The sequence below is a fragment of the Leptinotarsa decemlineata genome, unplaced genomic scaffold, assembly GCF_025532065.1.
Source record: "Leptinotarsa decemlineata unplaced genomic scaffold, Ldec_3_MD MMD2_tig00000882_RagTag_RagTag, whole genome shotgun sequence".
NCBI classification, from domain to species: domain Eukaryota; kingdom Metazoa; phylum Arthropoda; class Insecta; order Coleoptera; family Chrysomelidae; genus Leptinotarsa; species Leptinotarsa decemlineata.
The window spans coordinates 424,373-438,966 of NW_027412556.1; the positions used below are offsets into that span (position 1 = coordinate 424,373).

The 14,594-nt window shown below is 35.9% G+C and overlaps 1 protein-coding gene across 1 annotated transcript in view; it reads right to left on the reverse strand.

Moving 5' to 3' along the window:
• Positions 1–212: 212 nt before the first annotated feature.
• Positions 213–14,594, reverse strand: part of LOC111505700 (nose resistant to fluoxetine protein 6) — a 44,010-nt gene continuing 29,628 nt past the window's right edge. Inside the window, 10 exon segments of the mRNA XM_074174719.1 lie at positions 213–3,271; positions 3,274–3,354; positions 4,240–4,429; positions 4,615–4,741; positions 6,520–6,713; positions 7,455–7,784; positions 10,468–10,652; positions 10,718–10,791; positions 11,943–12,151; positions 12,314–12,534. Of these exon segments, the coding sequence (XP_074030820.1) occupies positions 3,048–3,271; positions 3,274–3,354; positions 4,240–4,429; positions 4,615–4,741; positions 6,520–6,713; positions 7,455–7,784; positions 10,468–10,652; positions 10,718–10,791; positions 11,943–12,151; positions 12,314–12,534 (1,835 nt within the window). The 3' untranslated portion in view covers positions 213–3,047.

The window sequence follows — 14,594 nt, forward strand, 5'->3', positions numbered from 1 at the left end:
TCGCTAAGGGGATGTTTTTATGAAGGTGGAATAAACAGATTGGACAGAAATACAACACTATTTGTTTTAACCAATGCCTACTTTTTTCTGATAATGAAAAAATCTACTGGAGCCTAATCAATTTCTCCAGATGTATCAGTGGCCAGGGCATATATCAGATTAGGTTTTGTTTCAGGTTCTTCTATATCGCTTCATAGGTAAAAAAAAAACCATTTTTCTCAAACAGTTTTATAATTCGCTATCACGATATGACTAAAATCCATTTAGTATTTGAACACTTCTTATTCAATATATCTAATACACTTATATACAAACACTCTGGCAATTTGCGCGAACATATAGAATAAATATAACAACTTATAGTCCAGGAATATTAGTCAAATTAGGGCAAGTATCTCGAAATGAGAAATAGTCAGCTATAAAGTTGTATAGACCCTCATTTCGGCACCCTTGGACTTGTTTCAGAACCTACTCGTCGTAGGGTGTCAGAAACTACAGATTTTTCAAGGTCGAATGTCGAAAAAATCGATTTTCAACATATTTATTGCAAATATCTGGTGTTTTTATTACCAGTATTGAAAGCAGTTCATTTATTGGTATACAGGGTGTTCCTTAAACACATGCTAATATTTAAGGAGGTAATTCTTAGACCCATTTTGAGGAAAAAATGTCCTATGGATGTATGTCCTAAACGCCTTAACTTTTGAGATACAGGGTGGCAAAGTTTTCAAAAATAATCAATTTTTTAATAATAACTGAGACAATTTTGTAGACATCTTTGGCATATTTGGTACATATGTTCCATGCCTCAAGGCGCATTTTCTGATGTACAATTTTCTTAATTTTCTCTGCCAGTGGCGTACGTACGAGTTTTTAAATGTATATTTTTGGCGAAAAAAATACTACGCCACTGCTTTATCTTGAATTAAAAATTATTTTTAAAATCTCCATACATTTTTGAGCACATTTGATTTGCTGGGTTTTCTTTGTCTGACGCATGATTTTCGCTCAAAAAATTAAAAATCGCTTTACTTAAGGATAAATTCCTTAAAAATCTGATGCGGTATCGTGCATCGACTGAAAGCAAACTAAGAGATCAGATTTGTTGCAAAATAATTGAGGATCTAAAAGGTATTTGTTTGTTGTCAGATGCACTGTTCTCAATTAAAATTATGTCATAACGCAGCACCGCTTAATAATTTTTGAAAACATAAATTTAGTTATCCTGGAATAAATGACGTGTAGCAGAATTTATTTACTGCACCTCTTGGAAATATGGAGTTTGTCGATATGTGATTTCTTTTAAAGATTAAAAGCAGAAAAAACAGCGTACCCACCATAGCAATAAAAACGAATTCTCTGTATGTACAAACATCAGTAGCTAATATTGATGTTGGTTTAAAGTAAGGTGTTGGTGTTAAAAACTGTCACAGCGCGTTTTGATTGATTTTGAAGTGTTATTGAAGTTATTTTGACAGTCCGCTGTTTTTCTGAATATCAGTAAATATGGTAAATTATACGAATGCGGAAATGGCGCAAATGCATTACGTATATGGCCTTGCCGATGGTAATGCAACAGAAGCCAGGCGCATTTATCAGGAAAGATATCCTAATCGTGCCTTACCAGATAGCCGAACCTTTTCAAATATTCATCGTCGACTTGGGGAAACTGGTAGTTTCAAGAAAGGGACTCCGGAAGGTAGACCTCGTGTAGTAAGAACTCCTGAAATTGAGGAAGCGGTGCTGCAAGAAATTGAGGAACATCCTGAGACGAGTACGAGGAAGATCGCTAGAACTCTGGATATTTGCCATCAAATTGTTTGGCGTATTTTGGTTGATTTTTTGTTATACCCATACCATATTTCAAGAGTGCAGGCATTACTCCCCAGAGATTTTCCACAGCGTGTGAACTTCAGTCAGTGGTATCTACAAAGTATTACACTAAATCCGCAGTTTGAGACACAAATTTTGTTCACAGACGAAGCAAATTTTTCTCGGAATGCCATTCAAAATTTCCATAACAATCATGTGTGGGCTGAAGAAAATCCCCATGCAATAACCGAAACCCATTTCCAATACCAATTTTCGGCAAGAATTAATGTCCATAGGAAGTTTTTTTCTTAAAATGGGTCTAAGAATTACCTCCTTGAATATTAGCATGTGTTTTAGGAACACCCTGTATATTTTGATGTTGAAATGATACGTCGGACCGTGGCAATATTTGTAGAATTCAATACTCTATAATATATAAACAGCATAAAACCCATGGAGAACGAAATATTGCAGTGAATGTGTGAAAAATCGATTTTTTGACCATTGACCTTTGAATATCTGTAGTCGCGGAACCCTACGATAAGTAAGTTTTGAGACAAGTTTAAGGGTGCCAAAATGAAAGTTTACACAAGTTTATAGCTGACTATCTCTCATTTCGAGGTGAAACCTCTAATATTGCTGGTGCATTATGAAGTTATTGACTTTCATATGGCCAGTAATCAGAATCATATTTGGAGTTTGTGAGCCTCTAGAATCAAGAATTGAACAATCAATAGCCTTAGCGCATATTATTCATGAATTCTGTATTTCAAACCTTCCAAAACTCTACACCTGATAACTAGCGATCTTTCCAAACACTGGGATACCTATATATTTTCTCAAATCATCAAAAAACCATTTTCAAGAATCGGCTGGGTTGAATAATGTATGGAAAAATCATGAAAACATTTTCCATCTATATTTAATAAATGAGATGAATAATATATATGGGAATTTAACTCATATATATCACAACATAGTACTGAAATTATGCTCTACTTGAGAGTTTCATCTTTTTTTTCAATGTCTCCACAATCCACTCTGTTTAAACATGTTTTACCAAGTGTGGATCTTATGAAAAATCACACTGTTCATTCGGCAGGTTCAAAAAAGTTGACGACTGAAAATGGTTTCACGAAGAATATAAAATATGATGGTATTCTACACCATCAAACAACCCACACTCACACAATACGCGCAACACATACACTCTGTCCTTTCCAGAACAATGACGATCACGAAACTTTTTGCTTCTCTTCCGGAATAGATGCTGACCGACCTTTTCCACCCTGTTTAATCTTGAGCAAGATCTGCCTGACGTTTTGGAACGGAATTTCGAATGTTAACGTCAAGATAATGGATAAAACAATCACCCAGGCATATTCCTTGAGGTTGAATATCAGTCTGAAAAAACCTGCTTCACTTGAGGATCTGGTGCTTCCTACATTGTAGAAGTAGGTGGGAATTGGGTCAGATATACTGTGTAGGAGATTTTCGTCCAGAGAGTGAAGAGTTTATTGGAGAATATCAACCCTGGTAGCCCTGTAAAAGACCAAAATTAAGGGAAATATTTAATAAAGTTTTGGGAGATATTTTCGTTGAGTTCGTTGAAGTCATTATTATCAGACCAGACTGAACAAATTTACATTTTAGCATTCGACGCCTACTTCAGAAGAAGATATGAATCTACAAGGATCTCCATGGCCTCTGACAGTATGGTACTAATGGCACCAATGATGGCCAGACAAGCCTGTCTCTGTAAGCCAGAGCCGTTTTCTGTGAAGCATTCAGCCACCAGGCAATTGCACCATAAGTGATCATTGGTCTGACAAACATCAAATAAATCCAATGGATTTGTTCGGGACCTGAACCCCAAGTTTTACCACAAATCCTTCGGCATGTCCATAGGGACAGTCTGGCTTTGTGTAAAACTTTTTCCAAGTGAGCGTTCCAGGTAAGTTGTTTATCAAGGACAATGCCAAGATATTTCACCTCCGTTCTAAATGGAATGACCTCACCATTGAGGAAATGTGGCGTTAGATCGTCCAATTTTCTCCTCCTGGTGAAGGGGATCATCACACGCCCTCCAAGTGTTCACAGCTATTTTTTATCCTTGCAGGAATATAGACTAGATATTCAAAAGAAATATTATATGCTACTGTTTTTTTTCAGAATAATATTTCGTTCGAAATGCGATTCCCGTGTTGAAAAATGAAAGATAATTTTATGCGTGGTCAAATTGGAGGTCATTTCTTCCTGAAATTCTTTGTATTCCATTATATAATGATTTTTTTATATACAGAATGTCTCACAGAATTATACCGGTCGTTTCAAAATAAAAATAAATGAATGAACTCCGACAGATCATTTTACGAAAATGTTCATCACAATAGTTGAAATATCAATCATATGAAAGTTCATACAGACCTTTGTAGCCTAAGTGCCAAGTGAAAATGATCCAAGCAAAAGAAAAGCACCACAGTATAGGGGAAAATGCTGCGTACCATGCTCCATCTAGTGGATCGTAGACATAATCTATTTTTCCCATGAAAGCCGGTCCAAGAAAAGATATGCAGAAACTACACAATGCCAAAGTATTTCCTATATTGATTTGTGTCTGGAAAGTAACAAATATCAATTACGTTTTCGATTGAGATGTAAGTTGGTGTTATAAGAATGTAGGAAATACAGTACTCATTTTGGTAGATTTGAAGAATGAAGTTCGCAAGAGAAATATCATAGAAAGTATGAAATGTGTTTATAGAATATGTTGACTTGAAATAAGCAAATATATATGCATACCTTTGACAAGTACATGTTACTGAAGTTCCTCAAAATATATCCCAGAAATATTCCCATAATATATACAGTCGCTCTGTGGGCTGGTAAAATGTACATATAGTCAGCAGTGTTGAAAAGTTGTTGAACCCTGCGAAAATAATAATATTTTGTTGAAAAATTCCATCAAAATAACCGAATTAGAATAATACGGTAAAATCAAGTCAACAAAGATTAATTTTCTATAGGTATATTTCTTGTATACCTACTCATTGAAACTACCCCCACGAACATTTTTACATGAATCGAAATGACGGAATTTAAAAAAGGAAATTTCAAAAAAAAACATGGAAATAATATTCAACCATATACCAGGTCTGTTCAAAACAACGCGAATGTTCAAATTTCGCGGACTATGTACATTGAATTGGCAATTTTTAATTTTTTTCATTTTGGTATACTCGTCTTTAACGTATTATAACAAAAAAAATTGAAATTGATTTATAAATAAATATATTAATCGTAACTAACAATTCAGTGGTCCCAAAAAGTATGTTGAGTTAATCAAATTTGCCAAACATGATATGAAAATTGTTCAAAACGTATTACCATTTATTATAATAATAATAATAACGTTTATTGTGCAAAAACAAATTTTATACACAAAGGGAAAAGGGTTAGCCAGAGGCTATCTTCCACTCGTCAGTAAGACTATAAGTAACAGTTACAATAGACAAAAAATAATATAAAAAAACTATTATGGAGATAATATAAAAGATTACAATCATTTTTGAACATCTAAGAAATGAATTTTCAAAGTTTTTTTGAATTGATATATAGACAAATGAATATACGATAATAAATTATTTAGATACTTCGGTCCAAAGTAAGAAAAACATCCCTCATATTTGGTGGTAACATGATATGGAATGGAAACTGTATCTTTTCTTAAATTGATAGAATGATTATCAGATCGCTTACTAATCAATCTGAACAAGTAATTAGGAGTTCTGCTTTCCAATAGTTTATATAAGAATACAGATATGAGATAACGAATTCTAAACTCAATATTCAGGTGATCTAATTTCAATAAATATGGAGTTACATGATCACGGTAGTTTATGCAGCACACAAATCTCATACAAGCATTTTGTATGCTTCGAAGTTTGTGTTTATTATAGTCTGGCAAAAAGTTGTAATACACTGAGCAGCAATACTCAATATGGGGATAAATCAATTATTGAACTAATTTCAGTTTTGTTTCATGTGAAAGCTGGAACTTGAACTTGGATTTCAGTTTAGAAAAGCAAGTTTTGTAAATGTGTTTAACGTGCTCGTTGAACGAGAGAGTGTTATCGATATATACACCTAAATTTTTTGCTGAATTCACCCAGTCAATCGGTTCATTGTCAAGAAAAAGATGGAAATTTGTTTCAACTTCATTTCTTTGTAGGTCAGATCCCAAACATAGGGTTACTGTTTTATTTGGATTTATTCGAAGGCCATGATTTTTGGAAAATAGAAGTGTATTTTCTAAATCTAAATTCATCCTGGTGATAGCATGGTTAATATTATTAGATTGACTTGACAGATATAATTGAAAATCATCAGCATATAAATGAACGTCGCACTGTGATAACGTGGCAGGAAAGTCAAAAATGAAAAGAGAGAACATTAATGGACCTAGAATGCTACCTTGTGGTACACCAGAAGAAGTTTCCTGAAGAGATGAGCATAATTGATCATTATCCAGTATAACCCGTTGAGCCCTACCTGTGAGATAGCTTCTCACCTAATCTATAGAACTGCATTCAAACCCAATGTATTTTAGTTTACTCAGCAATAGTTTGAAGTTTACCAGATCGAATGCTTTGCTTTGATCAAGAATAAAACAATTTTTTGTTATTTATACCCCACTGGAATACTTACGATGTTCCAAAATGTACGTAGTTAGACAGTCTCATTGTGTATGACACGTAGAAACGCATAATAGTAGAAATAATAGCCAAAGCGGTTAAAGCTATACTTCCTCTTTTCGGCCATCTCCAAATCAGGTATATCAAAACGGGTGAGATGAAGAACAACTGGGTGTCTATGCCAATATGATGGGTATGGGTTAGGCACTGAAAGCAAATCATAAAGTGGAATAAATATTCTATAAAGAAAAAGAACACCCTAAACTATATCCATGCAACAAACAAAGTTACCACCCTTTCCATTTAATATAATGGCCTAAAATAATTGTCATTTTCAGCTATTCTTTTCAACTTCAATTTTCATATGATGGTCTAATATAATGAGATTTCAAATTTTATCATATTAGACGATGGACTTCCGAACTAATGAAACATTGTTGATAGTCTGTCCAGTACTGATAGCTAGCTTTTGGGCTATTTCGGATCCTTTTTTTTGTCTATTTTATTATCTAGATGAAAGTTCTCCTGATTCAAGGGAAGCAGACAATATCTTCTGTCTGAATATTCATTCGACAGTTCAACATATTTCTCCCAAACAATAGCTGCGGAATTGATATATTTCTTCTCAATAAATCTAGGTTTCAACATGAGTGAAACATGAGCAGACCATAAAAACAGGAGTTCCAAAACAAGCACCGTTCTCAAACATCAAAAGTGCAACACTCTTCTAGACAGACGTTTCACCAACCAAGGTGGAATCTTCGGGAATTGAAGTACATTGAGGAAGGAGGTATTTGTCACACTAGAAATTGGGCAATTCAAAATGTATGATTTTCATCACTGGCTTTCAATAGTGAAAAATTAAAAGTGTACAGCTTTTGTATTACTTGAATGAATACGCGACAGTCATGCACTTCAGCTATATAACCTTTCAACCTACCAACTCACCATATCTTTGAATCCAAAATAGTTATGTACGAACATCAAATTCCGCCACCAATATTTCTTGCAAATATCGGAATGATGCGTCACCACCAAATTCCATAGAGGTCCATTGTTCGTCCAAGGCAAGACAAACGTGCAGAAGGCTATGACCGCGGCAAAGGTCGGTACTATTCTAAACAGTCGTGACACGTATTCCTGCAACACGTTGATTTTTTTGTCTCTGTTGAGTCTCCCCAGAAGGGAGTATGTCGTCAGCATACCGGACATCATGATGAAAGGGTCTGTATAGAGGCTGGCTGCCCTTCCCATGACTGAAAAAGGTCTGCCTACGTACTGCAAATGAAAATCGGGTTCAAATACATGATGAAGAATGTCAATAAGGCCACTGTGACAAAGAATACTTATGCCTACGAGTGGTATGATATTGAGATTGTGTACTGGTTGAAAAAATTGAATAGTTTACGAAGACAGATGCCAAAAATGCGAAAAAACTACAACAATAAATGGAAAAATAAACTCGTTTCATTTTCCAAACTGAGTACAACTGAATCCAGCAGCATTTACCAAAATTTTATCAAAAACGATTTCAAACTCAATTTAAATTGGATGTTGTTCTGAAACAAAGTTGAAAAATTAAAATATACAACTACTCCTTTCAAATTTATTAAACAAATAGTCGATTATGGAATAAAAACAAGTTTCGACCTTTCTTGATTTTTTGTTTCTCTCCACAATCTGAAAAAATATATAAATTGTACCAGAAGTACCAAAAGTTTCCAAAAGTACCCGGCCTGACGTAGAGATGGCGGTGGTTCTTTGGAAAACATCACTGTAGTAGAAAGTTCACAATCTATCAAGCATATGTTCCATAATAAATATCAATGGAAGTGTTTCATTAAATTGAGATTTCACTTTTGTACCCATGATCTATTCGATCTTTGATCTTGTTCTGAATTCATTTTCAAAAATGTAGTGCTTTCTAAGGTTCCATCATATTTTTCTTGAGACGCAGTCCATTTTAATTGTTATGAACTTCACTCATGAAAAGCACCATCACAACTGTTTCTACCATTCTCCACTAGTATGTTATTATAACACCAGATAGTGAATTGATTGGTCATGACATTCAGATTTACTTGTAGTTTTGTTGGGCTATCTGATCCCCCAGCCTCTGGTATATAGTCAACAAAGTCACAAATACTAATAGGAATAATAGGGAATTCAGAACTGAACACTGTGGAACTTCTATGTCAGTGTCATGCAAGTGTGACCAACCATCCCTCAGCTCTATAACTCCCACTTAGACCGAAATGGATAGACCCTAATTTGAAGAGGTTACTAAAGTATATCTCCAATGAATGGGGGATTCGGTCTGTCTGTTTAAAATATGTTTCAAATCTGTTTTTCCCGTTAACCAGCTGTCGCACCCCTACGAACGACAACCCTCAGAAGTCGAAACTTGTGCGAGCTAAGGATTAACGAGGTCTTACCTTCTAACGTGTGATTCCTAACACGGGTTGGACGATACCAAGTGGAGATCGATCGTTCAGACTATGGCTTGAACCACCGACCAACACGGCAGTCAATTCTAGTGAGTGAACAAAGCACCCACGCCGAACCGCTTGGCTACCGACCGACCAATTGATCGAATTGAAAGCTTCTGAATGTAACAGAAAAGTCCTCACTGAAAAGTAAATTATATATTTGACAGGTTCAACGACACGGTTGTCCATTTCTGTGGGTTTTTGCTGTTGAGCTTATATATTACCGAAATTACTTTTTGCGAAGTTATACTGCCCCAGCGGGTAGGCACAGAGTGTGTGCTCTGCTGTTCCATCATTTTTCAAACAGAGGTGATACACACTGACTTCAGTGATGATTCAAATGACAGTGACCTGTAGGAAGGCCTGTTAGACATCGTAGAAGAGGTAGATCTAGAAGGATCTCGATGACCGCTGACGGTTTGGTACTGAAGGCACCACTGATGGCCAGACAAGCCTGTCTCTGTAGGCCAGAGAGCTTCGCATAGGCCGTTTTCTGTAAAGCCTTCGGCCACCAGGTAATTGCACCATAATGTGATCATTGCTCTGACAATCATCACATAAATTCAATGGATTTGTTTGAGACCTAGAGCCAAATTTTTTCCCAAGGCCTTCGACATGTCCTTAGGTACAGTTTGGCTTTGTGTAAAACTTTTTCCTAGTGAGCGTTCCAGGTGAGTTTTTTATCAAGGACAATGCCAAGATATTTCACCTCCGTTCCACCTCCACCGTTGAGAAAAAACGGCATTACATCATCCAATTTTTCTCTCCTGGTGAAGGGGATTATCACAGTTTTACTGGGGATTACAGACATCTGCTCCCTCAGGCACTAACTGTAAACAACGTCCATCGTGCTTTGGAGGATATTACAAGCCGACGTGGACCTTGTCAAGATGACTAGGTCATCTTCATGAGCTTACAGATATACTCTTCTTCTGTCAAGGGCATCAAGCAGATTATCCTTCAGCAGCGACCACAGAAGGGGAGATGGTACCCCACCTTGAGGGCAGCCTCTGTTGAACTTAATGACCTCGCTTTAAAGAGTCATAGTTGCAGTTTTGTTCACCAACATTGCATAGATCAAGCCAGTTATGGTCGATTCTATACCTTTCCTTGCCAGAGACGATCCTATAGATTTAGGAAGTGCAAATGCTCCTTCAATATCAAGAAATACAGCAACCGCAATCTCTTTATTATCAAGGGATTAGGAGATTTTCTCTACAAGGTTGTTTAATACTAAATCTGTCGATTTGCCGGTTTGATAAGCATACTGGTGGTTATTCAGTGGAGATGCATGTAATGTCAGCCTCCTGATGTATCCGTTCAGTATCCTTCAGGAAGGATTTATACTGATTGGGCACCGTTTCAGATTGAATACCAATGGGTCTATAGTGTTCAATATTGTTTTTTCTAAAGCAATTATAAATTGGTTTGAAAAACCGGTAAAGTCAATGTTGGCATTTTGAGAAACTCACCTCTACATATTCGGTTCTATTGGAATAAGGAAGAAAAAACGTAGCCATCGACTTATGAGATGCCAGCAACAGTATGGCATTCAGACATCTGATTCCATGGACAGCCTCAATGTCACCAGGAGATCGCTTCAAGCTGATCGAATTCATGAAGTTCTCTTTCAACGAGAAAGCCACAATCCATCTGCCTGAAAAATACTCGAAATTATTTCGTGATTATAATTGATTGTGGACAAAAAATGAAAAAACTCACTTTTGTTTTCGACAACGTAGTGATCATAGAAAGTGGCGAATATTTCCCATACAATCAAGGCGGCAAAAACGGATCTGCAAAAGTTTTCAGTTGATATTGTTGTTGGTAGACTCTTGAAATCTCATCAATGAATATACGAATAGAGAGAGGATAGTCTTGTTTTGAGGTATGTACAAATAATCGCGTGGTTATAACAGCTAAAAAAATTTAAATCTTTTTTCTGGGCACCATTTCTTCGAAGTCTCTGGAAAATACTGCAGTCTCAAGGATTTACTGCGCTTTCTTCCCATGTTTTTGATGACACCCATATTTGGAATAACGCAATCGAGAAACAAGGAGGATCAAGAGCGGTTGCACTTGATATTCTTTAGGCCTTTGACCGTATGTGGGGCCAGAGGTTTGCTGGCCAAACTTTTTGGTATGTACCGCGGAAGGCAGTTTCAATATTGTTCTGGAAATTGCTAGTCGCTATAAAGACAACAAATTAATTCAGGAATATCATTTGGGAAAGAATTCAATCAGTGTAATGTCAACGAATACAAAAAAACGAGATTACACAATGAAAAAACATCCAGCAATTTGAATTGAAGGGTTATATTTTTAGGAGTGATTAATTTTTGGGAAAGAAAGTTTTTTGGTAAGATAGAGTAGTAGAAAGCCAAAATCTAGCAATTCTTGAGAAACACTGTCTAGTTATGACAATCAACGATACCTGTAATACAATACCATAATAGTAGGTTCTGAATTCTCAGAAATATTGCATTTGAACCCCACTGCAAATGAAAGATCAAGGCAAAAACGTCGGTCAATTCCGAGAATCAAATTGCTACTATTTTGGAAAAACCAAGAGTATACCATAGTGGTTTTGGCATTGAATCTGGTCAATATTACGCATTGGTCAAAGACGAAACGGATTGGTTTAAGTTTTACGATAGTCGAGTCACTAACTGTTCTGGCGATGTATTGAATTTATTGGAGCCTCTGGAGACACCTTACATTTTGTTTTATAAAAGAGAGGACATTAGCAGATCATGATCTTCAGATGATGTGGTGCTGCAGGTTTTTCCGGGTTCTCCTGCAGCTGAAAAAGCAAATGCGCCACTGGAATCAATGAAGTCGCCCCGGAGCGCCAATTAATTTTTGTTGTTGTTTAATAAATTCATTTCATTCCATTTTAAAAGTGTTATTTCAATATATAAAGGTATACAATTTTGGAAAAACTTACACAGTAATATACGTAGACAGGGGAATTTTAAATTCCACTTTTTTCTGACACATAGCAGGATCGACTTCATAACGTGTTTGAATTTCTGTACCTTCTAGAATCTTGTTGACGGTTCTTCTAAGGCCAAGTTCTACTTCTCGAGGAGAACATGCACTTGGAACACACAAAGCCCAATTGATGCTTGAAAATCTAGGAACTCTATGGCCAGGCTGAAAATTAACGCTATACATAATTATTTTTCAAATTGGGTCACCTCAAAACGGTAAGTTTCTTGAAGTTTTTATTTTGTGAACCAAATCATTTCAGTCTTATAGAATATTGTTGAAGAGAAAGAAATTCAATGGAATTTGGAAAGAATTCAAGGTACTCACATCTTCCAATCGACTTTTGAAATGGTGGTGAGCATGGATGAGGGAATACAGCCCAGTTAGATACGAACTTTGAGGAGCCTTAACTTCAATGGAGGCCAAACAGTACTGCCCTCTGATGTTTTGACTTTCAGAGTAGGCGCCAAGACACATATCAAAATCTCCAAACTGGTTAATGTTTCCATTGAGAATTCCTGATGGAAGTTTTGCTGTGGAGTCGTACACTGTTGGTGAAAATCACATCTGTTTATATCACAACATATTGATTGGAAAGTCATTAAGTTTAAAGTTTTTTTCAATGATATATCTAAGTCAAAAGCGCCTGACCTAGCTTCTTCAGAAAAGCTAATATTTTGTCAATGAATAGAGTGTTATTGGGTAGTTAAAAATGAATGCATACTCCTTAGATTGAAGTCGGGTTGTGATAAAGCTCTTATTGAATTGACTGTCTTCATAAAAAGCGGGTCCATCGAGACTGCTTCTTATTGTGTGCTTGATCACATATTTGAAGAGACTGGCAGAAGCGTTGACTGAAGAGCATTTTTGGTTATAAAAAAGAATCCGACCCTGAACGGTTTCTTTCCATTAGCCCGATATGCGCCGTCGCTGTGCCTCAATGCTCAGTTCTTGGGCCTTCAGTATTTTCATCATATGTTGATGATCTACCATCACAGGTGGTCGATAGTCACATAACTACGATAGCTAATGATCGTACCATAATTACATCATACCAAAATAGTGAACAACCAAATTAGAAAATGTTATGGATGAGTTGAGTGTCTGGTGTCGAAGAAATGAACACATTGTCAATACCTCCAACCCATTTCTGTGAAATTTCATTTTGGAGGAAGACGTTACCAAAAATATTTGTGTAATTAATGAACTTCAATTGATGAACTTCAAATATGAAGTGAAATTTTTTTTGTACTCATCTAGATTCAAATTTGAATTGGAATAAGCATACCCATTGCATTCGTTCGAATTGAAATGAACCATACTAGGCTAGGAAACCATTGCGATCAAGCTCAGTTGAATCTGCTCTACTCAGCATTTATTTTGCCATGTCATATTTTCTATCGCAACAACATAATCTGGGGCAGACCGAGAGTCAAAATAGAAGAGATATGAAACCTTCTACAGCTCCTATTTGTCACCATATACCGGTTTGAACCGCGTAGTTGTTCAACGTTTCGGCTTCGAAGCCATTACCAAAAAGATTTCACTGAGGCCTCAATCTGCCTACTCCTCGGGTAGTAACTCGCTTCAAGGGTTTTGTGACTTGACGCCGGGGTCTCATTCTGTTAAACTCTCAGGTCTCATCACTGGTCACCGCAAGAATCCTAATTTGTCTACTCCTAAACGTCGAGGCTTGAGGTTAGGTTTGAAATGAAGGTATTTTCAAGATATGTATGGTATACTGAGCAACAAAAGAATACTTTACGGTAAATCAGATACAGAAAACCTTCATGAATTATTGTATTTATTTATTCATTTGTGTCAAAAATATCAGATTTATTCACAGTTTCTATAATTTTATTTGTTGTTCATCAGAAGGGTGGTGACCTACAACTATTTGTTGTCAATTTTCTGATAATTCATAATTATTTGCCTAAATGATACTTACTCATCAACTTTAGTTAACTACACCCATCAAATTGACGAAGGAAATTAAATTGCGATTCATCCTGAGAGCAGTAAAACTGCTTTCACAGATACTCTTTTTGTTGAAATTGGTTGAGTAGTAGAGGCTATTGAAGTGAGCCTAAATATCTAGTTTTTGGTTATTTCTCGTTTAGATTACATCAACTTTCAATATAATGTTTCAATTCATCGCAATATTTTTTTTAGCCATGGTTGAACATTTATAGAGTTACTCTTTTTCAAACGATCATCAAGAGAATTCAGTTGAGTTGCAGAAGTCTTATTGACTTGAGAATATTGTTTGATTTGTTTCTTGATGAATAACATGGAGAATGATCAGATATTTCCAAATCACAACATGTGTATAAAAATTTTGTTTGATTGACATAATAATTCCCTAAATGAATAATTTTTGAAACTAAATGTCACACGTTTCCTAGTAATTTCTCATTATTATGGAATAAACTGAATAATAAGTACTAAACCAACATGGAAGCGGTCCTTTGGGCCGGATCATATTGGATAATTTCATAAAATCACTACGAAACGTGTGTCATTCAGTTCCAAGATCCCTTCATTGACAAAAATTATTATGGCGAACAAAGTTCAAATACATGAAGATATACATGGCATTTGCCATGAA